Raw genomic sequence first — 23,872 nt, 5'->3', positions numbered from 1 at the left:
TTAGCTCACACCCAAATTCAACCTTCGATACTCCATAATAAGCCCATTCACATCGCCCATATCCGTATGATCGTAGCTAGAATGCATCTGAGAGGCCGTCTCTGCGGGGTCATCAAAGCCGTCACTCGTTGACCCGATCTTGGCCGCGAAGATCCGAGCCAGGTGCCAGAACTCCGATGCCTGGCGCAGAAATCCAACCTTTTTCCATATGTTCTCCGCGGTATCGGGAATATTTTGATCTTCGGGGATTCTTTCGTTCCAGATCCGTCTCCAGTTCTCAAGCCCTGTCTGCACGGGTGCTAGTGTCGATTCGAAAACAAGGGAGTTTTGCAGGTGGAACATGAGGGAATGGATTGCTTTGATGGTGTCAGTGAATTGAAATGTCTTAAAGAAGTCAAGCATACCTTGCACCACTGTAAAAAGATTAAGTGTCCCCAACCGCGCGTAGTCGTTGATCAGGTTATCCTGCACTTGGTTCTGGCAAATGCGCCTTACCACTGACACAACAGATAATCTGTCCTTCCAAAACCGAGTGTGGGCCCATTCACGAAGAAGGACGAGACATTCCGATGCAGACTCGGCCTGGAAACACGCCTCGGGGCATGATACATCCATCTTCATCTCGGGGATAACCATCCGGGGTGGTGAATTGTGCAAGATAACGAGGGCTGTGTCAATCAAGAAGACAAATATGAGAGTTCTAGAGCAATCAGCGGAATTTTTCTTGTCGCAAGTCTAGTAATTGTTACCTGATCAGCTCTTCTTCCTCGGCGAACTGCTTCCACCATGATAGCGAAGCTTCATCCAGGCGGAGATTTCGGTGGGAAGCATTTCCAGGTCCGATGTTTCTTGCCAACTAAGAAGATAGTTTCAGTATGGGTGGATAGAAAACGTCAAACTGTTTTCCAACTCACTGTGACCATGGAAGCATGCCGATATCGTCGGATGCGGGCCTGAGCTTCCGCAGATCCTTCTCTCTTCTGCAGCGAGCAAACAAGATATGCCGCCTGAATACACTGCAGCATCTCCTTTTTCCAACTAATATCATCATACCCCTGCGAATGGCTCTTTCGAAAACAAACATGGCCAAAAGTCAGTTCCTCCACACTATCCAGCCACATTCTGGCTGTCTGGTAGTCACTGTCGCGCGAAGAAAGGCATGCCCCAATGACCACCATCACGCATAGCAGTGCCGGCGTGGCTGCATCTGAATCGAAAAGCGGCCTGTGCACAATCGGACAGTGGGGGTACCATAATGACCAAAAATATTCCAGAAAGCGGCGTATGTTGGGTGGAGAGAAGAACTCTTGACATAGTTTGTTCCGAGATGGGGACCAATCTAGGGTGATGACATCGTCGTTTCGCCTTCCGCAAATGACAGTTCTGAGACTATCGACAAGCTGGTGAGATTTGGCGTCTAGTGGATCAGAGATAGACTCGTGTGTTGGAGATGGGTCTAAATCGGGACGTAGTTCGTGGCCATCCGCATGATTGATTCGTGGGGTAGGCTGCTGCAGCAATTTGGCTTCGTAGGCATCCATCACGATCTTCTGACTTCGCCGGAACGATTGGCGGTCCGCAAATGTGGCCATTCCACGTGAGCTAGTAAAATATGCAAGATATTCCAGTCGCTCAGCAAGGATGATATCCGAGGTCAGTTGCGGAGAATACAGAAGATCCAAGGTGGAGAAATCCAGAGGTGACGGGATGTCTGCTAAAAGATCGTTCCCCGTAAAATAGGAAGAACTATCTAACTTGGCAAGCTCGGATGTGCTTCTGGAGTTGGTCGCAAGTGAATCCAGTACCTGTGTTGGCTCGGCATAGTCCCAACCAGGAAAGGAAAAATCAAGCGCGAGAGGATCAGCCTCGGGCAAAGGCAAGGTTGCCGGATCATTCAACCCTATTGAGCAACGTCGTTTTGACTGTCTCTCTTCATCCGAATGGACGCGACCCTCATTTTCGAAGGATGAGTGGACTCGAGATTTGCAGGTTTTTTCATGCCTTCGGAGTATATCCCTAGAAAGAAACGTCAGATCCCATATTCAAAATGCATAGATACAGGGTCCATTCATATAATACCTTCGATTGAACTTTCGTCCACAAGATGCACAGGCGTGCGACCGGTCGTCAAGGTCTACATCGGATCAATCAGCAGTGTCGGACCATAGGGCTGGTAGGTAGACGAACGAGACGCATTATGCCGTTTTAAATGTTCTGCGCGAGTAAAAGTAGCGGGACAGACCGTGCAGTGCCATTCTGAGGCCATATTTGCTAGTTGTTGAGGGAGTTGTTACCGACTGTGCGGGGATGAAGCCGGGGAAGATGATCAGCCGGGTCTCGGGGCCTCGGAGTACCGAGATGTGGAGGAACGGACCCGAAGCGGTTCATTCTCAGAAAGCTTACTTTGTACATCGTCACATCGTAAACAAATATCCAGTATTCTAGGTCACGTTTTAGTTGGAAAGCTTGATTATCCCAACGGTGTATGGCCCCCGATAACAAAACGACCGAAACTAATTAATCTCAAACCGTCAAGGAAGAGGCGGAAGCCCGGAAATGAGGCCTTGGCAGAAAAAACCTCTCCCCCAAACTTATCATCTCGATCTTGGAACCCTTGGGAGTTCTACGAAGTCCAACCATGGGCAACTTTACTATCGTGAACGGCCAGATCTACACGCCAGGCCTGGCGATTGTTGACTCCCCACAGCCCTACACCCCCGAGGGTGGACGTGCGTTCATAGATTCTTCAATTCCGTTGACATCTTAACTGACCCACGATACAGAATACCTTCAGGTCGCAATTGATGTCTCCGGAGACGGACGGCTGCCATGGCCATCATCCACACAGTCCGCCAACTCTCCCACTCTCTTCCACAACATCACGTTATTCTTGACATCCGAATCTCTCTCGCACAACTTCACCATCTCCAATGGCACAGTACCATCAAACGACTCCCAAGGCTATGTCGGTCCAGTACTAGATCTTGAGCCCTCTTCCACCGTCAAGCATGTGAACTGGGTTTGGCCCAATTGCATGGTCGGCAACGGCGGCAGCTCTTCTGATCGGGGAGCATATAATATCTCCATGCACCAGTCTTTTCGCTGGAATGGCACCGACTACTACACCGTGTTTGACCTTCCTATCTCGGTCACCAACAGTATTCCAGCGGACTCGGCAAGGGTGGATTGTGCCTTGCTGGAGAACAAATTGCTAAGTGTAGCAGAAGTGGAAAAGAGCTCTGACTCGCTCCCGGGCCAGCCATGGGTACAAGGGGTTAGTACTAGTATCACGAGTGGCACTCCGACTGGCTCTGGAGCATCAGCAACTCAATCGGGCATGGGCATTCGTTCTCATTCAGGGGCAAAACTAAAGTTTGCGGTGACCGCGCTAGCCATATTTGGCCATATGCTGGCGTAGCTTGGCAACAGTTTCTGTGTTGGTCAATTCAAGTTACATTCCCTCCCTTGTTCGCTGTGACCTGTACCGTACTCCCAGCGATTGTAAATTGTCAATAGGAACTGTTTAAGACAAATTTCATGGCGAAACCATTAGTTAGGCAAGGCAACAGGTCCGCGGCGCCTATTCTGGATTCGGACAAGGGTTCCCCCTAATTTTTGACTAATCCCTCCAGCAATAACTAATGACCACCTCTTCTCTCCTGTCTTTATCTTAATGTTGTCGACGGCTCCGCAGACGCTCTCAACTTTAGCATGCGCTGATATTTAGGCTCTATGCATTCCCGGAATCAATCTTACCCATGACATGACCCTCCTGCCTTTCTCCTCCCCCTCCGAGTCCGCCGCCGCCAGCGCAAACGCCAGATATTCCGCGCGCTGGTTATCCTCTTCGTGTTATGGAACTGGATAGAAGTCTACTGGATCAATCGGCGGCTGCTCAAAGCAGACGTCATCCACCATGAACAGCCACGGCGACGGTTCGAACTACCACAGCGACAGGAGCGGATCTACATCGCGGGTGTGAATTGGAACAGCGAATCCATTCTACGGAGCCACTGGAATCAGGCCGTGCTTGACCTCGCTCAGAAACTGGGGCGCGACAACGTCTTTATCAGTATCTATGAGAGTGGGAGCTGGGATGGGACTAAGAGTGCGCTGGCGGAGCTGGACGAGGAACTAGATCGTCTTCGCGTGCCTCGAAATATCACTACCTCGCCGGTTACGCACGAGGATGAGATGAACAGACCACCTGATGGTGATGGCTGGGTCGAGACCTCTCCGGGGAAGAAACAGCTGAGGCGAATTCCGTATCTCTCTCGAATGCGGAATTTGAGTCTGCAGCCGCTGGCAGAGCTGGCAGAGCAGGGGATCATATTTGACAAGGTCTTGTTTTTGAACGACGTTGTCTTCACGGTTAGTTTTGCTCCTGTCGTCTCATATATGCTTGTACTGATTCATACTATTGCCATTCAGCCCAGTGATATAGTGGAACTATTGAAAACCAACAAGGGCGACTATGCCGCTGCCTGTTCGCTGGATTTCTCAAAGCCACCCGACTACTACGACACCTTTGCGCTCCGAGATATTGATGGCCATGAGGCGGTGATGCAGCAGTGGCCGTATTTCCGTGCAGCGTCGTCTCGGCGCGCTATCAAGAACATGTCGCCTGTCCCAGTGACTAGTTGTTGGAACGGCATGGGTAAGTTTGCTAGAAAGCGCCCAGTTTTTCAAAGCTAACACATAATTAGTCGCCATGCCAGCAGGTCCCTTTTACGCCAACTCACCACTCCGATTCCGGGGTATCCCTGACTCCCTCGCAAGTGCTCACCTCGAGGGCTCGGAGTGTTGTCTTATCCACGCAGACAACCGATTATCCAAATACCTGGGCGTCTATCTGAACCCCCGCGTCCGCGTAGGGTACAATGGCGATGCCTATGACGCCGTGAATCCGACTGGAAAGTGGCTATCCCGATGGCAGATTCTACGGGGGTTATGGAGCAACCGTCTGCGCCGCTGGACAACTTCTCCTCTGCCGAAAGAGATGGTCGTCCGGAATCGGGTGGAGAAATGGGCTGCAAAGAGCGAACAGAACCACGAGCCTGGTGTTTTCTGTCTCGTGAATGAGATGCAGGTCCTCCATCCCCGTGGATGGGCTCATGTAGATTAATTCTAATTTTTGTACTTGCATATAGCTGCTCCACATTGGCTTAGTGATTTGTGATGTTTGCTTTTCCCATTCAGGTGTGATGTAGCGAGTTCGGAAACTACTTTGAGCCGATCGGGGCATCAAGACTCTTCCGATTGGGTGGAGAACGGGTATGGAAGTGTCCGACTTCCCGATCAATTTCCTCGGCCACGGTCTTCCAAGGGATCATAAAACATCATCTGCAGTAATACTAGACAAAAGAATCGTTGGTTCCGACTCATATACGACGGAGATAAGGTAAAGACCGGCATTACTAATCTTGGTCCATCGTGTATAGTAACTAGATCACAGAGTATAAAAGGGACGAATATGCACTCGAAAACAAAAGTATCAAAGACTAAATTGCAATAATAAGCGGAAGAAAACTACCTATAACGATGTCTGCTTCATCCACACAGCACCAGGCCGCCATTCTCCCCCAAAAGGGTGGACCACTGGTCGTTGGGCTGCGCAACACACCAAACCCCGGTCCCCACGAACTGCTTATTGAAGTGCATGCCGTCGCGCTGAACCCTGTCGACCATTACCAACGAGACATGGGCTTTCCCATGATTGAGCAGTACCCGTCGATCGTGAGCTCTGACGTTGGAGGCGTGGTCGCCAGCATCGGCAGCGAGGTTCAGTCCACCAGCCTGAAGCCCGGAGTACGAGTGGTGGCATTAGCTAGCTCGTTCTACTACAAGGGATCCCCGAACTATGGCGCGCTTCAGCGCTATGTCCTCGTGCGCGCCGAGTGTGTGGCTGTCTTGCCCGACTCCTTGTCCTTTGTCGAGGCGAGTGTGTTCCCCTTGGCGATTTTCACAGCCTGGAATGGTTGGAATTTCACAGGCATTCCCCTCACTCCTCTCTCGGCACCAGCAGGTGCTAAAAAAGAAGCTGTTCTTGTCTGGGGCGCATCGACCAGTGTCGGAACCATGGCCGTTCAGGCCGCTAAGGTGATGGGGTACACAGTGTATGCCACCGCTGGTGCACAGCACCATGACTACATCAAGAGCCTTGGTGCCACGCGAATGTTTGACTACAAGGCTGAGGACGTCAGATCGCAGATCAAGAGTGCTGCGAAGGAAGATGGCGTCAACATCACAAAGGGGTATTTGGCGCAGGGCGATCAGCAGCTTGTGGTGGATCTGATGAATGAGTTGAAAGGTCAAGAGGCGAAAGCAAAACTGGCTATTGCGCCCCTTGTCGACTCTGAGTTGAAGCCGCCTGAGGCGGTGGAGACAACGTTTGTCCTCCCGCCTGGGGATGCCGCAGAGCGGTATAAGTGGTCCAGTTGGATATTCAATGCCTGGCTGCAGGAGAATTTGGCGGCGGGCAATCTGGTCCCAAGCCCGAAGATTAAGGTGGTGGAAGGGGGCTTGGAGTCGGCCAACAAGGCTTTGGATGAGTTGCGCGCTGGTGTCAGTTGCCTCAAGATCGTGGTGCAGCTATAAAAGAAAGAGGAAATCTCCTTGTCAGAGAGTGTGTTGATTATTTGTCCGCTCATTGCAATGTCGGCTTCTCAGCCGATACTATATATATCACAACCCGCTTTTATAACCCCGCATATATGCTCAATGCCACAATTAGCGATCAAGTTCTAATCGCAAACTATTAAACTGATGCCTTAGTAGGCTTATCATAGTCCTGTACAAGATTCTCCACCGGCACCGGCGCTGGCGCAGGTTTCGCCGGGGCAGAAGGCGCAATCCAGAAAACAGGGTATCGACGATGCAAGTTGTTGATGAGCAAGGCACACACCAAAAGCAACATCGACGACAGCAAGATCACAGGTAAAAAGTACCAAGACAGTTGATAGATCGCGTCATCAATGGCCGGAAGTAGGGCTGTGGCACCGGCGGGTGGGTGTGTAGTGCCGGTTAGCTGCATGACGACGATAGCAAGGGCAGTAGAAAGGGAGGCGGCTAGCCAGCGCAGTGACTCGAAGCGCTCAGCATCAGGCATGAGGCTGAACAGTTTTATGACACAGATACCGACCAGAGCGCTGAAAAAGTGGCCGAAAACTAGGGAGCGCGGCTGCGCCAGGGGTACCTCGATGGCACCAAAGACTAGGACTGCTGATGCGCCCTATTTCCGTAATGAACTTGTTAGCTGACACCGCTGCGGACCCCGGGGAAGATGGGTCTAGCTCACAAAGGATGCGACGATGCCCGGCACATGGCGTTCTTTAAAATAGTCTGAGTAGTTGAAGATGCCCTGCACGAGGGACAGACCGCAGAACGCGGCTAGGAAGGACCAGCCTGCCACAATGTACTTGTTTAATGGCGCTGGCGTCTCTGGGCGATAACCCAGCCAGTGGCTCATCCATGGGGGAAGGCGGGCGAGGCGGGAAGGAGGCATTATGCAAAGCCGAACAAGGGTCGTGTTGTTTTATTTTCGAGGGAAAACCGTGCATATTTAAGGGTTCGGCGGTCGCCGTGAGGGGACCGACCCACTGAGGAGAAAAATTGAGAGCGTGCGGAGAAAATTTAGTCAACGTTTTAACTAGCCCGGCTAAATCAAACAATATTGGTTTCTGCAGAGAACATCACTAGATTTATTCAACGTCCAATGTTGAATTTGTGCGAGGCTGTTCGAAGAGACTGCTCTAAAATGTGGGCTCAGCCTAGGATCTCCGCGTCTTGAGAAATCTGGCAGCTTCACAACTGTAGCTGTCGCCAATGACAACGCCCCAACAATTAAAATAGAGAAAGTGGAAATAATACCAGCAACGACGACACCACCTGTAACAACTCCAACATCTTGTCCTGTCTAGCCTCACTGCCCACCTTCAGGATTGAACATCGACTACTATGAGAATCCTTTCGGCTATGATGGCTACACAGGTCCCACGGCTTCAGGTCAGAATACGGCATTCTTCCACCTTTATCCTATATCACTGAAGGACTCGTGTCCATTGAATCTTATACCAATTATACAACCACTGTCTTGTCGCCTTCTTCCACCGATATTGGTGGGACCATAGGCGCATCATTGCATTCGACTTGAATAACCTGATGCTCAATTTCCCCATGGGGAGCCGCAATCACAACCGCGCTTAACCTATGGCCGTATAAACACGCGGAATCCAGACCAATTGTATACCTGCCCAACTGCAAACGACGCTTTGCATCGTGCCCGAATATCACCGTAGTCTTGGATGCTAGCCAATCTTGCCACCGGTCCCATTCCATAACCCAGCCTTCTTCTCCGGGAGTTTCAGCCGGTATGTAGCCTTCCTCATCGCCCAGTTTGCGTGCGAGGCTCCGCATATGCATTACAGCATATGGATCTTGCTCTTCGAGTGGGGTACCAGGAACGAGGCCCGCATGTACGACAACTAGTGTGTCGCCGAAGGAGGATGTTAGGTTGTCAGGTATTTTGATGCGCAAGATCAAAGGCAAAGCGGCAAGCCAGTCGAGCTGGCGCGTCGAAAGTGCTAGTGCCGTACTATGTGTTGTGGCGCTATGTGCCATACTACTGCCAGTTGTAGCAGAGACGCATTTGTCAGGAATCTCTTGGACAGTATCCCCCGGCGGGTCGGCTTCAGGGTTCTCAGGTACGGCCGGACTGCCATCCAAGCCTCCAGAATGTAGGAGACTAGCCCTTGTGGTGTTGATCTCCGCGGCCGCATTAAGAACTGCATTGTCGTGGTTGCCTCTCACTGCGCTGGCGCCTAGCTTAATAGCCAGATCAACAACACCAGGGCTATCGGGTCCTTTATTGACTAGGTCGCCAGCTAGTATAAGATGATCTCCATTGCGTTTGTCGAAGCCAACTTTGTCTAGGAGTGCCTCCAGGGACTTTCTCATCCCATGTACGTCGCCTACAATGACCAAGCGTCCACTGGCAGGGCCATTTTCGGAAGATGATAAGGGGAACTGCGGAATAAGATTGGTCGGTAGGTCTGAAAGAAAGGTTGCGATTGGAAATATCTTGTTGGCAGCTTTCGTATGGGCCATTTTCCTTTTTCGGACTTGAAGTATGTCCTATCTGGAGGGAAAGGCAAGACGGAGACAATGAGATCAGGACCGCGTGAGTGAAATTGAAGTCGGGTCTTCACCGCTCTCGCTCCCGATTTCCAGTGGGCAGCTATGCTAATTAACACGAGTCACTCTATTCGTCCGTCATAGAGGATCTTGATATATACAGGTTATATTTACACCTCATACTCGTCGTGCGTCAACTCTCGGCTAACAATATGAGACTCGCCCAGCGTGCCCTTCATGACAAGCACCAGATCATCGATGGCAGCCAGGAACTTGAGGTAAGAGTTAAGCGCAACGCAGAACTTCCGGTAGTTCTCATCACGGATGGTTTCCGTACTGAGCACAATATCCACATGACGCGATTGCCAAAACTCGTAGCAGCGTTTAAGCAGTGGCGTGGGCAGGACCTCGGGCAACGGGTCTCCGGTTTTAAGCGCCTGCTCCACGACTCCTAGCACGGCCATAATATCACCGATATTGCGGTGATCGAGAAGACCAACATAACGTGAGAGACGTGCCTGTAGGTACTCTGGTAGCGACGCAGAGAGATACAACAGCCGGGCGACGCTCCGGTTCATATCCTCGGACAGGGTTTTGACCTGGGCTAGACGGTCGCTGTCAAATGGCGAGCCAGAGAACTCGAAGCGGAGCATTCCGATAGGACCGTTCAGTGAATTGAGTTTTTCACCAAGATCGAGCGCAATTTTCTCAGCTACCAGTCCCGCATTGCCATCGGACTGGCCCCAGGACGAGAGGAGGAGGGCATAGTGGTCAGAGAGTGAACGGATGACGTTTGAGAGCGACTTGCAGATATGCCGCGAGGCAGAGGGGGGTCGTGGGAAGAGTTGCACGATTATGGCAGCTGCAAAGCCTATGACAACGAGCACGAGTCGTCGCCAAAACACGTTGTAACCTATACCAGGGTTGCCGTACTGTGGGATGTGTCTAAGATTTAGGTCAGCGCCGCTATACCACAAGACATCATTCACAACTTACGTATCGTCGTAACTGTAACCCACGACGAGAATGCAGGTAGCACCACCCATCATGCAGGCCTGGAGCAAAGCGGGAGGTGCGAATAAACGTCCCCACATCAGAACAACAATCACGACTGCCATGATGGCGGCAAGGCCGTAAGGATTGCCGGGTCCATTGCCCGAGCCGATGTACCATGCCAGCAAGCCTAGAATACCACCAACAATAGTGCCAATAGCCCGCGAGATAACAGAGAAGGTAAAGTCGGCCATGTAGATAAGCATGGTTGTTTGGCCCATGATGAGGCCCCAAAGTCCCTTTTCCCGGAAGTAGAAGCCTGCGCTTGACGGGATGACAGCAGGAATACCGAGGGCAATTGTCACGGCCACCATTCGTAGGGCATACATGCCATCTGGGTTGATGAGCCAGTGATACGTGCTGAGAATAGCTCGTCCCAGACCGTTCCGTCGTTTCACACGGTATCCTCTGCTGATGCGAAGACGCTGTTGGGCTGCTTTTGATTGTGATTCTGCGATGTCAGGATCGGTTTCGGACCCTTGCGCGACGATGACCGGGGCCACAGCGTTTCTTCGAGAGACCCAGTTGACTGCATAACGCAGTCCTTTGGGTAGCCAGAGTTGAATCTTCTGGCGTTCTTTCAGAAGAGCAGTGATCTGAGAAAGAACTTTCTCCCAGGAGTCGGCGACACCAAGGACATGCTCTTCATAAACCATTCCTATCATGATGCCCCTTACCGAGAGGGACGTGGAGTGCTCAAGGCTTTTCAGCTTTCCAGATTCATCAAACATGTCTCCATAGGTCTGAATCAGTCTCTCAGTAGCTTCTGTGGCAAATGAGTTCCGTGCCGCCTGAAGAGCCTGAAGCGTCGCTTGGCTGCGCTCCAGCGCCTCGTTCAAGTTTTGTTTAGATGGTCGACCAAACCATCGAGCTGAATTGACCACATGGATGACTGAGGCCACGGTCTCAGTAGCCTCCTGACAAGCGGGAAGTATATCTCTGCTGGAATCTCGAATAGCTTCAATGGTCTCCAATCGAATAGACTCATGTTCGGGGCTGCGAAGGGCGTTCACAAGATTGCCGGTCTCTAGGAGCTGGCGCATACCGACCTCATGCGGCTTCTTTTTATTCTTTTTCTTCTTCTTTTCGTCTTGCTCGGAATTTCCGGGCTCAGTGTCCGAATCGTGATGGTGACCGGCAATGATTTCGTCCAGCTTCTCAAGCTTTGTCGCCCCGCTCAAACGGGCGATGTGAAGCTCAAGAAGAGCCACGCTGTTAACTAGAGCCTGCCGGATTGGCTCCCTGAGACTTCGGATATCGTCCGCGTTCCACCATCCCAGACCGAAGTCCAATGGCAAAAATCCTAGCGCTGGCTCTATGCTCCGGTACGCTCCAATCGTCCTTGCCTTGTTTTTACGAAGGCTCTTGAGAATAAGCGGATCGCCTTCTTTTGCAAGACTGGCTAGCGTAAAGTCCAATGGTGTTTTCAAGAGCCGTACCAGACCCTCAAAGCCGGCCAGCACCGTGTGGGACGTCGATTTGGGAAAAAAGATCAGGCAGCAAGCCAGTCCAATCCCTATGCCAATGGCTGCGGGTTCAATCAAGAGCTTAGGCAGAGTTCCATTGAATGCGGGAAGCAGGGGGCCAAGGGTCAAGAAAAGATCCGCGATGATGGTGCCAAAGATCTGTGTAATCGTGAATTTAGGGTTCTTAGCCCGCACGCGTGCCTGGGAGAGACAGTCAGTCAACGCACTTGTAACGGACACTGAGCACAGACTACTGACCAACACATAGATAAACAGGCATATGAGGGAAAAATAGACTGCAGACACACGGGCATCCAGCATCCAGCCGTCATAAATAAGCTTCTGTTCAACGGCTGCGACGGGTTGTCCTGTCGCATTGGCCTGACTGTAGGCCTGTTTCCCGAGCGCTTGAAGTGTAGCCTCGGTATCAGACGACGGTCGCGCGGCCAGCGCAGCTTTCATGACAATGGTACCCCATGCCCAGGCCAGACCGATGCCGATGAGAAGCGTCAGGGCTGCCAGGATGAAGATGAACACGATACCGCTGGGAGGCACTATGAAGAGCACAAGGCTAAGAAGCCAATCAGAAACTATTGTGGCGTGATGATGCGCGGCAACTCACGTCGCGAAAAAAGTCGCAGTCCCAATCTGGTCATGCGAAGGCCCGATGAAGATCAACAGTGACGCGACCCATGCTGCTACCGAGCAGCGAAACAACACTTTCAGGTCGCGCGCGTTGAAATGATCTAGCCAGCCCGGCAATTTCCTCTGGTCGGCGACCGGTGTTGATGTTTGGGCTGGTTGAATGGTCTCGTCGGCCGGAGTCCCTGGCGAAGATCCCTGGGGGACTGCACCTTGTCGCGAAGCTTCGGACATGAGGTCGATTGGCGCTGCTCATCAACTTCGCGAGAAACCACAACTCAGGTGATCCCGATGAAGCCGATTGAAGAGGAAAGGAACATTCCTCGCAGCCTCAGAAAAGAATGAGAGGGGTTAAACCTCGGCTGATTAAGGAGCCCGAAACCTAAGTTATGGGAGGGACGATCTGCGTCTATTGATTTTGATTGTCATCCCCTGGGCTTGGAGGTTGGTCTCCACGCCTGCGCCGTCCAGTAAAGGCTTTTCCTAAGCCGGATCAGCGTACAACTTGCTCTTTTTGGAGCCGATCTTCGTACGATCCAGCGTGGCGAGTCCGGGAGCAGAAAATCTACCGCTGTTTTTGTTGGGCCCAGAGAGATCCAGCCCCTTTCTGAGAGCAGGTGGTCCGAATACTAATCTCAAAGGAGGAATTGGCCTTACCCAGATTAAACAGAACACAATAATAATAAGTGCATAACAATAATAATGCGCGACATAAATCAATAATTTTAGAGATCACAATATTGATGCCTGAAAGGGCAGGCATTAAATGTTCTGGTTTAACTACACCGTATCTCGCTGTCGGTATTGGCAATTTGTATTCATATTGCTGTCCAGTGCGGTCAACCGTAACTACAGACGATGCTGTAGAAGGACACTTCTCAGCAGCACATTAATTCGTGAATAATCTTAACCCTGCCAAGCATACTCCCGGCGACATCCAAGGTTCCACAGAGGCAAGAATAACGGCCAACTCCGAGCGAACCCAATACAACCTGAGCTGTCACTAGACTGTGTAGGAAGCACAGACGCATGCTTATTCCTATTATTCTGCACTTTCCCCATAACGTGCTCTGTCTCTAGACTGGCGCACTCTTTCATCGTCTCTTCGATATTTGATCGTCTTAAAGATAAGTGGAGCCACGCAGGATTCAACCCAATGAGCTTCGGCTAAGTGGGGAAACCCAATGTGGTGCAGAGTCAAACCAAAATGTCGTGATTGGAGATTTCCGGAAGCTCAAAAGAAAAAAAAAAATACAGTTCTTCTCACCTGCTGTCAACTTTCTAGTTTCCTACAGTTCATCTGGGGAGATCTTGCATGGGGTGACCATGACCGTCTCAATATCGCCCGCCATGGACAAGTCCACTTTCGCTCAGGACGCCATCGAGCCGGTTACGGCCAACTTCGGCGACTATGAGGCTGGCTTGAAGGATGAGATGCACCTCAATGTCGGTGGCCGTGGAGCCACGCAGCGACGTCTGCGGAATTATCAGGTCACCATGATCGGTTTCTGCAGCGGCATCGGGACTGGTCTCTTCGTGGGGACGGGCGCTGCGTACGCCAAAGCCGGTCCAGCTGGACTACTGCTGGCGTTCATCATCGTTGGAATGGTGCTGTGGTGCGTGATGCAGAGTATCGCCGAACTGGCAACGCTGCTCCCTACTGCGGGATCGTTTCCACACTGGGCTACCCGCTTCATCGACCCATCCGTGGGCTTCTCGCTCGCTATCTCATACGGTTACTGTTACACCATCGCTATCGCGTCGGAGACATCGGCTGCTGCGGTTATTGTCTCCTACTGGACAGATCTGACACCAGCCGTGGTCATCACTGTTGGACTCGTACTGATCTTGGCCATCAATCTGATGAGCGTCCGGTTCTATGGCGAAACTGAGGTGATCGGTGGCGCCGTTAAGGTACTCTGCTTCTTAGGCCTGGTTATTGTCTCCATTGTCATAACCGCCGGTGGTGGACCGAACCATGAGACCATCGGCTTCCGCTTTTGGCACGATCCCGGAGCCTGGACGAACTATAACGGCATCACCGGCCCAACGGGTCACTTTCTTGGATTCTTGTCGGCATTCGTCAACGCCTCGTTCAGCTTCATTGGCGTCGAGACCGTCGTCATCACGGCTGCCGAATCTGTCGATCCGCACCGTGCGATCCCCAAGGCTGCACGTCGGGTGACATACCGCATTGGTTTCTTCTACGTTTTGGGTGCTCTCCTTATTGGGATCATTGTCAGCCCGAATAACAAAGATCTTGTCTCAGGCGCAGATAACGCAAAAAGCTCGCCATTCGTTATTGCGATTACCCAGGCCGGGATCACTGTTCTGCCGTCTATTGTGAACGCTTGCATTCTCGTTGCTGCGTGGTCTGCGGGCAACTCCTACTGCTGGGTTGGCTCACGCATGATCGTGGCCATGACGACCGATCATCAGTTGCCCCAGATATTTGGCCGCGTCAACAAAAATGGCGTGCCATACGTGGCTGTTTTTACCGCCTGGCTCTTCGGACCGTTGGCGTATCTGAGTCTCGGGAAAGGCGGCGCATCACAAGCTTTTAGTTGGCTTCTGAACCTCAGTACAGTTGCCGGGTTAATCGCCTGGGCCACCCTCAGCTTCTGCTACATTCGCTTTTATGCTGCAATGAAGGCGCAGGGCATTAGCCGAGACACCCTGCCCTGGAAGGCACCCCTGCAACCTTATGCGGCGTGGGTGGGCTTCATCGGTTCTACCATTATTACTCTCGTTGCCGGTTTTCCCGTTTTCCTCAAAGGCAACTGGTCCACCTCAAATTTTGTCGCCTCGTACATTGGCATTCCGATCTTCGTTGTTCCGATCATTGTCTGGAAAATCATTAAGCGAACCAAGTTTCAGCGCGCGGCCACTATTGATTTATGGTCTGGCCGTCTCCAGGAGGGTGAAATCATTGAAAAAGAATATCCACAAACGCTGTGGAGGCGCTTTCTTGACTGGCTTGTTTGAATCTAGGCCTTTGTATATATATGTCCCTAATTGAGACTGTTTATCCGGTATTCTTCGTCATGAATATAGTTCTGTAGTTGTCTATGGGTAAAGCTCGAATACATCACTGATTTTTGAGTCGATCATGAAGCTTTTTGATATCCGCATGAGAAGCCTTGCAACAGCCACCAACAAGGAAGGAGAGAAAATGACCACTTGCTGTCGTATCTTGGACAACTTCAGCAAGCTGTGATTCCCAAGGGCACTGCAATCAGATTAGCCATCGCGTATCTTTCTACCAGCCTCGCAACCACTGTCCTTACCCTGCTTTTCGCGTCGTCTCTGGTGCCGGTTGGCCTCTCCCATGTTTGCGTGGTCGTGTTGTAAACCTCGCCATTGGTTCCATCGGGATACAAGACAAGGGAAGGGGCAGTTGCCAGACTGCCAGCGGAGACTCTGGCTGCCACACTGTCTCCGAACTTGCTCACCAAGCTCGGAAGCTTGTCTATTTTCGTGCAGTTGATTCCAATGCCCCATGGAGCACTAGCGCCTTCTCTTAGATCCACAGCAGCACTGACAACCTGTTCAACTGAACTCCCATCTGGTAAGACATCATCCTTTTCAGGGAAGACACACGATATCCAGAACGGAACTTCAATCGCCGCAGCACGAATTGCTCTTCTAACAGCACGAATCTCGTCCAGCCGCGGCAGTGTTTCGAAGGCAACATACTGCACACGCCGAATTAGATTCACCTCGGCCTCCGCAAAGAGACGCAGTCGATCGAGATGCCAGCGGAAGAGGGCCTCTTCATTATCATGCTCAACGTCATATTTGCCGCTGTACTCCTGCCCTGGGATCATGCATGCGCCATATGGGCCCAGGCTGAGAGCAATCTTGGTGTTTGCACTGCCCTTTGCTTGCTCTGCAACATCTAGCGCGGTACGAAGAAAAGGGCCGATTGCACTTTTCGGGACGCCATTTGGGAAATCAGGGGTCTTTGTTCGTTCAAATCCCTCAGCCGATACTTGGTAGGTTGCTGTCAGAAGCACATCTGTGCCTGCACCAACGAAATCCTGCTGGCAGGATTGTAGGGTTGCTGGATCCGCGACGAGCAAGTGGGATGCCCAGAGTGGGGTGGAGGAGTCGAACTTGACTCCATATTTGTCTTGCAAGGATGTTCCCAGGCCACCGTCCAAAATCTGCACCGAGGCCATATTGCGAAGGGTTCCTTTAATTTTTGGTGGATAAATATTTGGAGAATGAATAGTTAGACGAGCGAGCGGATCAAAGGCGATGAGTAACACCATGGTTACATAATCGGTATCGACCACTTTCTCTTCCATTCACTGAAAGTAACTTAAATTCAAAGCATAACTGGCTAAAATCAATGTTCAAGCCAAACTGATCACGCCTCCGGAACAGCTGATTCCCGAGGTCCACATAGCCCGTCCATCACTGATATTCGCGCCGTTCAGAAAAGCATGGAATACAATATTGGTGCCATCAGAAGAGAAGTCTGAACCGCCGGGCCCCGCTAGATTGCCAACATTGCTTGCATCCCCACTCACAAGCAGTGGCGCATCCGGAGCCTGAGCCTTGGTGTATGGGCCGGTCACAGAGCTGGCCGTTGCATAGCTGACATCGTACAGCGTTGTGTCATACATGTTGGACGAGAAGGAAAGATAGTATGTCCCATCCACATTCACCAAACTGGGAGCCTCAATGAGCGGTCCGTCCGCATCATCACGGTCGAGAAGTTCAGTGGCATCCCCGGATAGTGTGACGCCATCGGACTCAACTTCCTGCAGCATGATGGGTGTGGGATGTGTGGTACCGTCGCCGTCGAGACTGTTACCGTCTATCTTGTAGACAACATAGTATGTGCCTCCGTCGTTGAAACCATCTGCATCAATGGCGCCGCCTTGGTCCAGTGGACAAGCTAGATAGTTATTCTCCGGGGTGTATGGCCCTGTAATGCTGCTGGACGTCGCAGCTCCGACGCAGTGCTTGCTGTCATCTTCACTGGAGGCAGCGGAGAAGTACATGACAAACGTGCCGTCCTCCTGGAGTTGGTAATATGAGTATTTTGTGACCGCTTTCTTGGATCAATGAACGTACCATTTGGTTTACATCAGGAGCCCACACTGCGGGGGAGGATGCTACCCATGACGGAAATGGGCCCGGCAATGCATCCACACCGGACAGAAGCTCCCAAGTGGAAAAGTCTGATGACGAGGCAATCTGTACATTCACACCATTACCCGAGGTAGCAAAAGCATAATATCCATCATCCGTCTGAATCAGACAAGGGTCTGGAAAGTTCGTGTCCAGTACTTGAAGGGGTTCGGCCAAGGCCAATTTGTTAAAAAGAAATGTATATAAAACTGGAAACAGTGCTCTGCGTGCCATGGTTGAATTGTATCCCATTCAGTTAGTTATGTTTGCTTGTATCGACCAGCCAGGGGGTACCGAATGCGAGGGTGTTAGCCGTGTTTATATATCTGACACTCACCAGACCCGCGGTGTTTACTGATGTGGATTACTCCGGCTCCTATTGCTGCAATGCTGCGTTGCTACCGAAACTAGCCAAGAACCCCTGAAACATCGCCCTAGAAAGGTAAGGCGCGCCAGGGAAGAGGAGAAGGTAGCCCCCACGACTCCACACGTTTATGTCGATCATCTCCTCAGCCAAACCCAAGAGAGGATAATATGGGTCCCTTTCGAGGCAGATTTCCTTGGCTCTTCAAGGCAGATCTGCTTGACGATGAGTCTGTCAGAAATAGAATCTTATTTGGATGTTATTGGGCAGTGCGTTTGCACCTAAAACAAAGCAAAAAACCGCGCCACACAAGGCATTCTACTCAGCAACAGTCCTCTCGATAGACTACTGCTCAAGGCTAAAACCTCACAGACCTTTTTTTTCCCCTAGAAATCTCAGGAAATCTCGGTGCTAATGATTGCGGAAGTTGTAAAATTTCCAGCAAGGTGTGTAGTCCGCGGTCAGTGGCCGATCCAGCATCAATGCCCGCATCAACTCGATCGGCATGCGATTCTCCTTCAAAAACCGATCGTGGAAGTCAATCTCTGCCATGCGACCTGTGTCAACAATCTCCTTCCGCAGGGCATAAATCTGTAACGCTCCCAGCATGTACCCAGCCTGGTACAAAGGCGAATAATCGCCGTTCAACGATCGCCTCACCTCTCCTTCAGCTGTAGCGCGTTCGTGCCCAACCTTGTCCACGAGAAGATCAATACACTCCTGTGGGGTCATCTTGCCAAGATGGAAGTTGAGAGAAAAGATGATCCGGGCGCATCGATGCAGTCGCCAGAACAGCATTCCGATCCGGTTCTGGGGCGTCTTTTGGAACCGATCGTCATCCCACAGAATAAACTCCCAGTACAAAGACCAACCTTCAATCCAGAATGGCGTGTCGAAGAGACGTCGGTATGGTCGATGTCTCGCATTGATATGCATTTGCAAGTGATGACCAGGGATCATCTCATGGAAGACCGTGGCGCGCGAGAAATGGATGTTGTTCCCACGCATACTCATCATCTTGGCTTCATGGTCCATTGAGTCGGTAGGATACGAGACAATGATTGACTCTCCCCCAAGGAAAAAAGGGTTCACTTTCTGGCGTTCTGGAGACATCATGAACATTTGCCAAGTTTCTTTTGCAATTTCTGGGACCGTGACGAGCTTGTGATCTTCGACAAACGAGACTGCTTCTTGTGCGAGGTCCCGGACTAGCTGGGTCTGCTTGCCAGGCTCAACATACTCATTCTTGACCTCTTCCAGGGCCGCTTGCCAATCGTCCTTGTAACCCATGCTGCGAGATGCCTTTTTCATTTCATTGATACACCAGTCAAATTCCTGTTCGCCAATCGCGATGATCTCCTCCGGCGTGTACGGAATCATCTCGGCTAACAGTTCGTAGACCAATCCGTCGCGCCCGATGGGATCGCCCACAATTGCATCTTTATTGCCTGGTTGAATTCCAACCAGCTTCTCACGAATATTGGCAGAAACATTTTCGAGACACTTGTCCACCGCGTTGTATGGTTGTGCCATCCACCAGTCGAACGAGGGGTCATAACCTTTATAGAAGCCAAACCACTCCTTCAGATGGTCTCGTAGACAGTCGATAGTTCTCGATGCACGAAATGCACTTGCTTTACTCGTGGTCACTTCATCGGAGCCTTTGTTGATCTTTTCAATCAAGCCTGTAATTTGTACTTGCGTCTCGAAGAGTTTCTGTGCGGCATCTTTTGGGTCCATTGGAAGCACCAGAGCTCGAGCCTCGCATAGCTCCACCAGCGTGCTTGCAAACGGGAGCAAGGGAGCCATTTTATAATCCTGTTTGAAATCAAGTTGCATTTGCCGCAGTTGTCTTTCGATGTAGTTTTCCACAAGGAGGTAGTCGACTTTCTCTGGTTGGTTGTAAAGTTCAAAAGGTTGCTCATGCAGACCATCGAGTTCAGACATGAGAAAATGGTGCAGTTTGTCAGCCCTCCTTGGGGATGTTCTTATTGGAAAGAACTTGTTGATGTCCTTGAGATCTTCATTGAAGTGTTCAATTCTGTCACGGATCGTGTCCCCTTGCGCGCGGCGGAGGGCAATGCCACGATCTGAAGTGGCAGAAACCATGATGTAGTTAACTTCGCACGAAGGTCTTCGTCCTTGGATGCTGTTATCTCCGGGGGAGTTGTTGTACTGTCCCTGGCCTGTTGCAAACGGGCTCAGAAAAAGGATAAGTGATGAGATAGGGAATTTCGACCAGCAAGAGGTCGGGTATGTCTAAGCGACAACCAACAGCCCTATCAACAATAATTGAATACAACGGTAGGATATTACTATCGTGTCGGGCCTCAAAGCCGACAAAATGTCAAATAATGTCGCTGCGCGATCCGAGTGGTGGGTTTAATATTACTTCGAAGTGCTCGGCCTTCCTTATGCGTCGCCTGACTCCGCATTCTTACCAAATTAGGCGTCTTGTTATCGCTAAGTGCTTCGCGGCTACACCCGGTTGCGGGGAAGAGCTCAAGGGTTACATTAGAGCTTATCGGCGAATGGACGAAGAAGAGCTACAGAAGCCGATACATTTTGCTTATAGTCTATCCCTGCCTGAGCCGCTACCTCCGTGCAAATGAATTTGAGCAATAATGGCCTCTCATCCCCCTACCATCGACGGCGTGGAGCCGTGTGCAGAACCGGATATCTTGACCAGCGATGACAAAGAAGCCAGCGATAAGGTCCAAGAGTTACACAAGATCAAAGAGTCGCACCAGTGGGATCCAAACCTACCCCAGGAAAAGATCGATGCAATCAATGAGGCCATCAAGACTGACGACCAGGAGAAAGCTGCCGAGTTGGACAAATCTTTCCAGGAAGACTCCCCATACGAGTCTGTGCGTGCGGCCGTGCGCAATACGGATGGAGGTGAAGTTGCGAACACAGTGCGCGCCTGGGTGCTTGGGATGTTTTTCACGACTCTTGGGAGTGGATTGAATATGTTCCTGAGCATGCGGTGGGTATGGTTTTGATCTCTCGAAGTATGTCACTGATGAAGATGTCTGCAGGAGCCCTGCTATCTCATTTCCCTCCATAGTGGTGCAGCTTCTTGTTTACCCAATTGGCTGTTTCTGGGCTAAAGTAATGCCTACGAGGACATTCACCACGTTTGGAATGAAGTGGACACTCAATACAGGTCCTTTCACAATCAAGGAGCATACAGTCATCACGGCAAGATTTCATCACTTAATTTCAAATACATTTGAAGGCTGACCATTATTAGATCATGGCAAAGTAAGTGGACGAATCCAACAGCCCTGAAATTGGTATTAAGCCGAACAAAGTGTCTCAATTGGGTACGCCTACTGCACAGATGCCCTCTTGGCTCTCAAAGCCGAGCGTACGTATTATCGATTATCCAATAACACTCGTTCTAACATGTCTTCCAGCTCTGTACAACCTGGATATTGGATGGGGGTTTCAACTTCTGTTTGCGCTAAGCAGCCAGATAGTCGGCATCTCGCTGGCTGGCATTTTCCGTCGCTTCCTTGTGTGGTAAATCAAGCAATGTGTGTCCGCCTGGAACAACACCCGTTCTGACGCTTCACTTTCTAGGCCTGCTGCTATTATGTGGCCCGGACAATTTGCAAACACCTCTCTATTCTATGCTCTTCACGATAAAAGTCGATCGGATGCCAGCGAGACCAATGGCTGGAGTATTTCACGCTACCGATACTTTCTGTATGTGATGCTAGGAGCATTTGCCTGGTATTGGTAAGTTCACGGCACCAGTGCGGCTTCTTACACCCATGGCTGAAAAATTACCCAGGGTACCTGGAGTCATATGGCAGGGGTTGTCTGTTTTTGCTTTTGTCACCTGTAGGTCCTTATCTTTCATATTGAACATACGGAAAGTAACTATTTGTATACAGGGATTCGCCCGAACAATGTTGTTGTGAACCAGTTGTTTGGGGGCTTCACGGGACTTTCGCTAATTCCCATAACTTTTGACTGGACGTGAGTTCTAGCAATTGCAAAAAAAAGCACGCTCCATGGATGTATCTAACCCCGAGCAGCTATGTTTCAGCATACCTTCTGGACCCACTACTCGCACCTGCCCATGCTATTGTGAACACTTTCATTGGACTTATGATTTTTGTCATCATTACAACCATTGGAATCTCTTATACTGGCGCCTTGTATGAGTTTACCTCCAGGCAAAGTAAGGAAACCGCTAACAAGATCACAGTTACTCTGCTTATCTTCCTATCAACACCGCCGAGACCTACGACAACACACAACAGCTTTACAATGTCTCCCGCATCCTAGGACCTAACTTTAGCTTTGACGAAGCAAAATACAAAGCTTACTCGCCAATGTTCCTCGCTCCGACGTTTTTGTTGAACTACGGACTCTCATTCGCCGCTCTCACAGCGGTTATTGTTCATATAGTCCTCTTTCATAGAAAGGAGATTTGGCATCGTCTTACTGCTGCTCGAAACCAAGAGCCCGATATCCATCTAACTCTGATGAAGGAGTATAAGGAGGCACCTGAATGGTGGTATTTGGCGCTGTTTCTGGTCTCCGTTGCATTGGGACTAGGTGGTGTTCTAGGATATGATTCACAGCTCCCTTGTGAGTACTCTGCCTTGACTTGACGATAAAAGCCGCTAATTTAAGATACAGGGTGGGGCTTCTTTGTGTCCATTATTGTTGCTCTAGTATTTATTGTAAGTTGTTCCTTGCCGATTGAAAAATTATCGCTGATAGGAATAGATCCCCACTTGCATGATTCTTGGGATTACCAACGTCCAACTGTGTATGTTCTTTCTGCATCCAGATTATCTCGATATCAACTAACATTTACAGCGCTTAATGTTATTTCTCCATTTCTGGCTGGATATATGATTCCAGGAAAGCCCATTGCTGTTATGGTATTCAAAGTATTTAGCACCATTACACTCGGACAAGCGTAAGATCCACTGCTCCCGCCAAAGACAAGGACTAACCTCTTTATCAGCCAAGTTTACTGTTCAGACCTCAAGGTAAAGGTTGATTATGACATTGATTTGGATCATCCACTGATTTACCCAACAGCTCGCCCATTATATGAAAGTCCCGCCCCGCATTACTTTCTGGTGTCAAGTTATTCCGACCATCTGGGCATGTTTCGTTCAGATTGCTGTCATGAATTGGACTTTGGGTAATATTGACCAAGTCTGCACCCCGTACGTGGAATTCCCAGTGAAGATACACGGTTGAATCATAGATTGTTAATACAATCCAGTGACCAATCCGCTCATTTTACCTGTCCCAATGGTAGAGCATTTTTCTCAAACAGCATTACATGGGGTAGGCCTTGCACATGGTAGACCATTCTCATCAATTCTCTAACTCTATATATAGGAGTCATTGGCCCACAGCGCATGTTTGGTCCGGGCGCTATATACAACAAGGTCCAATGGTTCTGGTTGCTCGGAGCTCTCCTCCCAGTAGCCTTCTACATTCTTATTCGGGTCTTCCCGAGATCAAAACTCAGGCTTTTGAACGCACCTGTGTGAGTGAACGTATTCGAATATCCGCAGTCACGTCCTGCTAATTTGATTACAGGATGCTTGGAGCCATGGCATGGCTGCCCCCGTAAGTTTTGAAGACTTGAGTACCTTACATTATGGCAGTGACGCTAACTACATATTCGATAGAGCCACGCCAATCAGCTACTTTTCGTGGGTCATATTCGGTCTTCTCTTCAACTACTATATTCGTAAAAGGTGGAGCGGCTGGTGGCATAACTACAACTACATCACAGCTGCAGGTCTTGACACTGGTCTCATTCTATCTACCATTGTTATATTTTTTGCGATCAGCTTCCCGGACGTGAGCGTTCCGAATTGGTGGGGCAATACTGCTCCGTTCGAGACAATGGTAAGTGTCTAGTCTAGACCTTGGTGAAGTTGGGAGGTTGAACTGACGAACCGAAATGTATAGGACTATTTGTATACTGCCATTCGAAAGACTGTCCCTAAGGGAGGGACATTCGGACCAGAAACCTGGTAATTTGGAATGTAAATTGGGAATCTACGCATATAATTGCACAGCT

The 23,872-nt window shown here is 50.4% G+C and overlaps 11 protein-coding genes across 11 annotated transcripts; 4 read left to right on the top strand and 7 right to left on the bottom strand.

Annotated features, from left to right (window-relative positions):
* N7474_001896 (transcription factor domain-containing protein) lies at positions 1-2,266 on the bottom strand (the record flags this gene model as incomplete). The annotated part of the gene is made up of 4 exons (XM_057193311.1): positions 1-700; positions 750-856; positions 915-2,016; positions 2,139-2,266. The coding sequence occupies 4 exons, from the start codon at positions 2,264-2,266 to the stop codon at positions 1-3; spliced, it is 2,037 nt and encodes a 678-aa protein (XP_057058264.1).
* Positions 2,267-2,638: 372 nt separating this feature from the next.
* On the top strand, positions 2,639-5,125 carry N7474_001895 (glycosyltransferase family 69 protein; the record flags this gene model as incomplete). The annotated part of the gene is made up of 5 exons (XM_057193310.1): positions 2,639-2,729; positions 2,784-3,274; positions 3,811-4,371; positions 4,432-4,657; positions 4,707-5,125. The coding sequence occupies 5 exons, from the start codon at positions 2,639-2,641 to the stop codon at positions 5,123-5,125; spliced, it is 1,788 nt and encodes a 595-aa protein (XP_057058263.1).
* A 416-nt stretch (positions 5,126-5,541) lies between these two features.
* N7474_001894 (zinc-binding alcohol dehydrogenase family protein) lies at positions 5,542-6,597 on the top strand (the record flags this gene model as incomplete). The annotated part of the gene is made up of 1 exon (XM_057193309.1): positions 5,542-6,597. The coding sequence occupies one exon, from the start codon at positions 5,542-5,544 to the stop codon at positions 6,595-6,597; it is 1,056 nt and encodes a 351-aa protein (XP_057058262.1).
* Positions 6,598-6,757: 160 nt separating this feature from the next.
* N7474_001893 (HPP family protein) lies at positions 6,758-7,504 on the bottom strand (the record flags this gene model as incomplete). Its single annotated transcript, XM_057193308.1, has 2 exons — positions 6,758-7,231; positions 7,298-7,504. 2 exons carry the CDS (start codon positions 7,502-7,504, stop codon positions 6,758-6,760), a joined length of 681 nt encoding a protein of 226 aa, XP_057058261.1.
* Positions 7,505-8,076: 572 nt separating this feature from the next.
* On the bottom strand, positions 8,077-9,105 carry N7474_001892 (putative serine/threonine-protein phosphatase; the record flags this gene model as incomplete). Its single annotated transcript, XM_057193307.1, has 1 exon — positions 8,077-9,105. The coding sequence occupies one exon, from the start codon at positions 9,103-9,105 to the stop codon at positions 8,077-8,079; it is 1,029 nt and encodes a 342-aa protein (XP_057058260.1).
* A 197-nt stretch (positions 9,106-9,302) lies between these two features.
* On the bottom strand, positions 9,303-12,527 carry N7474_001891 (uncharacterized protein; the record flags this gene model as incomplete). Its single annotated transcript, XM_057193306.1, has 4 exons — positions 9,303-10,077; positions 10,129-11,852; positions 11,910-12,222; positions 12,274-12,527. The coding sequence occupies 4 exons, from the start codon at positions 12,525-12,527 to the stop codon at positions 9,303-9,305; spliced, it is 3,066 nt and encodes a 1,021-aa protein (XP_057058259.1).
* Positions 12,528-13,643: 1,116 nt separating this feature from the next.
* On the top strand, positions 13,644-15,278 carry N7474_001890 (putative amino acid permease; the record flags this gene model as incomplete). The annotated part of the gene is made up of 1 exon (XM_057193305.1): positions 13,644-15,278. One exon carries the CDS (start codon positions 13,644-13,646, stop codon positions 15,276-15,278), a length of 1,635 nt encoding a protein of 544 aa, XP_057058258.1.
* Positions 15,279-15,381: 103 nt separating this feature from the next.
* N7474_001889 (homocysteine S-methyltransferase family protein) lies at positions 15,382-16,474 on the bottom strand (the record flags this gene model as incomplete). Its single annotated transcript, XM_057193304.1, has 2 exons — positions 15,382-15,522; positions 15,581-16,474. The coding sequence occupies 2 exons, from the start codon at positions 16,472-16,474 to the stop codon at positions 15,382-15,384; spliced, it is 1,035 nt and encodes a 344-aa protein (XP_057058257.1).
* Positions 16,475-16,651: 177 nt separating this feature from the next.
* Positions 16,652-17,669, bottom strand: N7474_001888 (glycoside hydrolase family 43 protein; the record flags this gene model as incomplete). Its single annotated transcript, XM_057193303.1, has 2 exons — positions 16,652-17,323; positions 17,379-17,669. 2 exons carry the CDS (start codon positions 17,667-17,669, stop codon positions 16,652-16,654), a joined length of 963 nt encoding a protein of 320 aa, XP_057058256.1.
* Positions 17,670-18,210: 541 nt separating this feature from the next.
* N7474_001887 (uncharacterized protein) lies at positions 18,211-19,908 on the bottom strand (the record flags this gene model as incomplete). The annotated part of the gene is made up of 1 exon (XM_057193302.1): positions 18,211-19,908. One exon carries the CDS (start codon positions 19,906-19,908, stop codon positions 18,211-18,213), a length of 1,698 nt encoding a protein of 565 aa, XP_057058255.1.
* Positions 19,909-20,423: 515 nt separating this feature from the next.
* On the top strand, positions 20,424-23,829 carry N7474_001886 (uncharacterized protein; the record flags this gene model as incomplete). The annotated part of the gene is made up of 19 exons (XM_057193301.1): positions 20,424-20,792; positions 21,056-21,066; positions 21,117-21,172; positions 21,222-21,327; positions 21,388-21,546; positions 21,602-21,651; positions 21,705-21,789; positions 21,849-21,971; positions 22,022-22,407; positions 22,459-22,502; positions 22,549-22,591; positions 22,642-22,744; positions 22,793-22,817; positions 22,870-23,000; positions 23,060-23,124; positions 23,179-23,329; positions 23,383-23,412; positions 23,475-23,697; positions 23,761-23,829. 19 exons carry the CDS (start codon positions 20,424-20,426, stop codon positions 23,827-23,829), a joined length of 2,229 nt encoding a protein of 742 aa, XP_057058254.1.
* Positions 23,830-23,872: the final 43 nt, after the last annotated feature.

Source organism: Penicillium riverlandense, assembly GCF_028828495.1.
Source record: "Penicillium riverlandense strain IBT 135883 chromosome Unknown utg000001l_segment0_segment0, whole genome shotgun sequence".
NCBI lineage: Eukaryota > Fungi > Ascomycota > Eurotiomycetes > Eurotiales > Aspergillaceae > Penicillium > Penicillium riverlandense.
The sequence above is the reverse complement of the archived record's forward strand: the minus strand, read 5'-3'. Positions and strand labels throughout refer to the sequence as shown.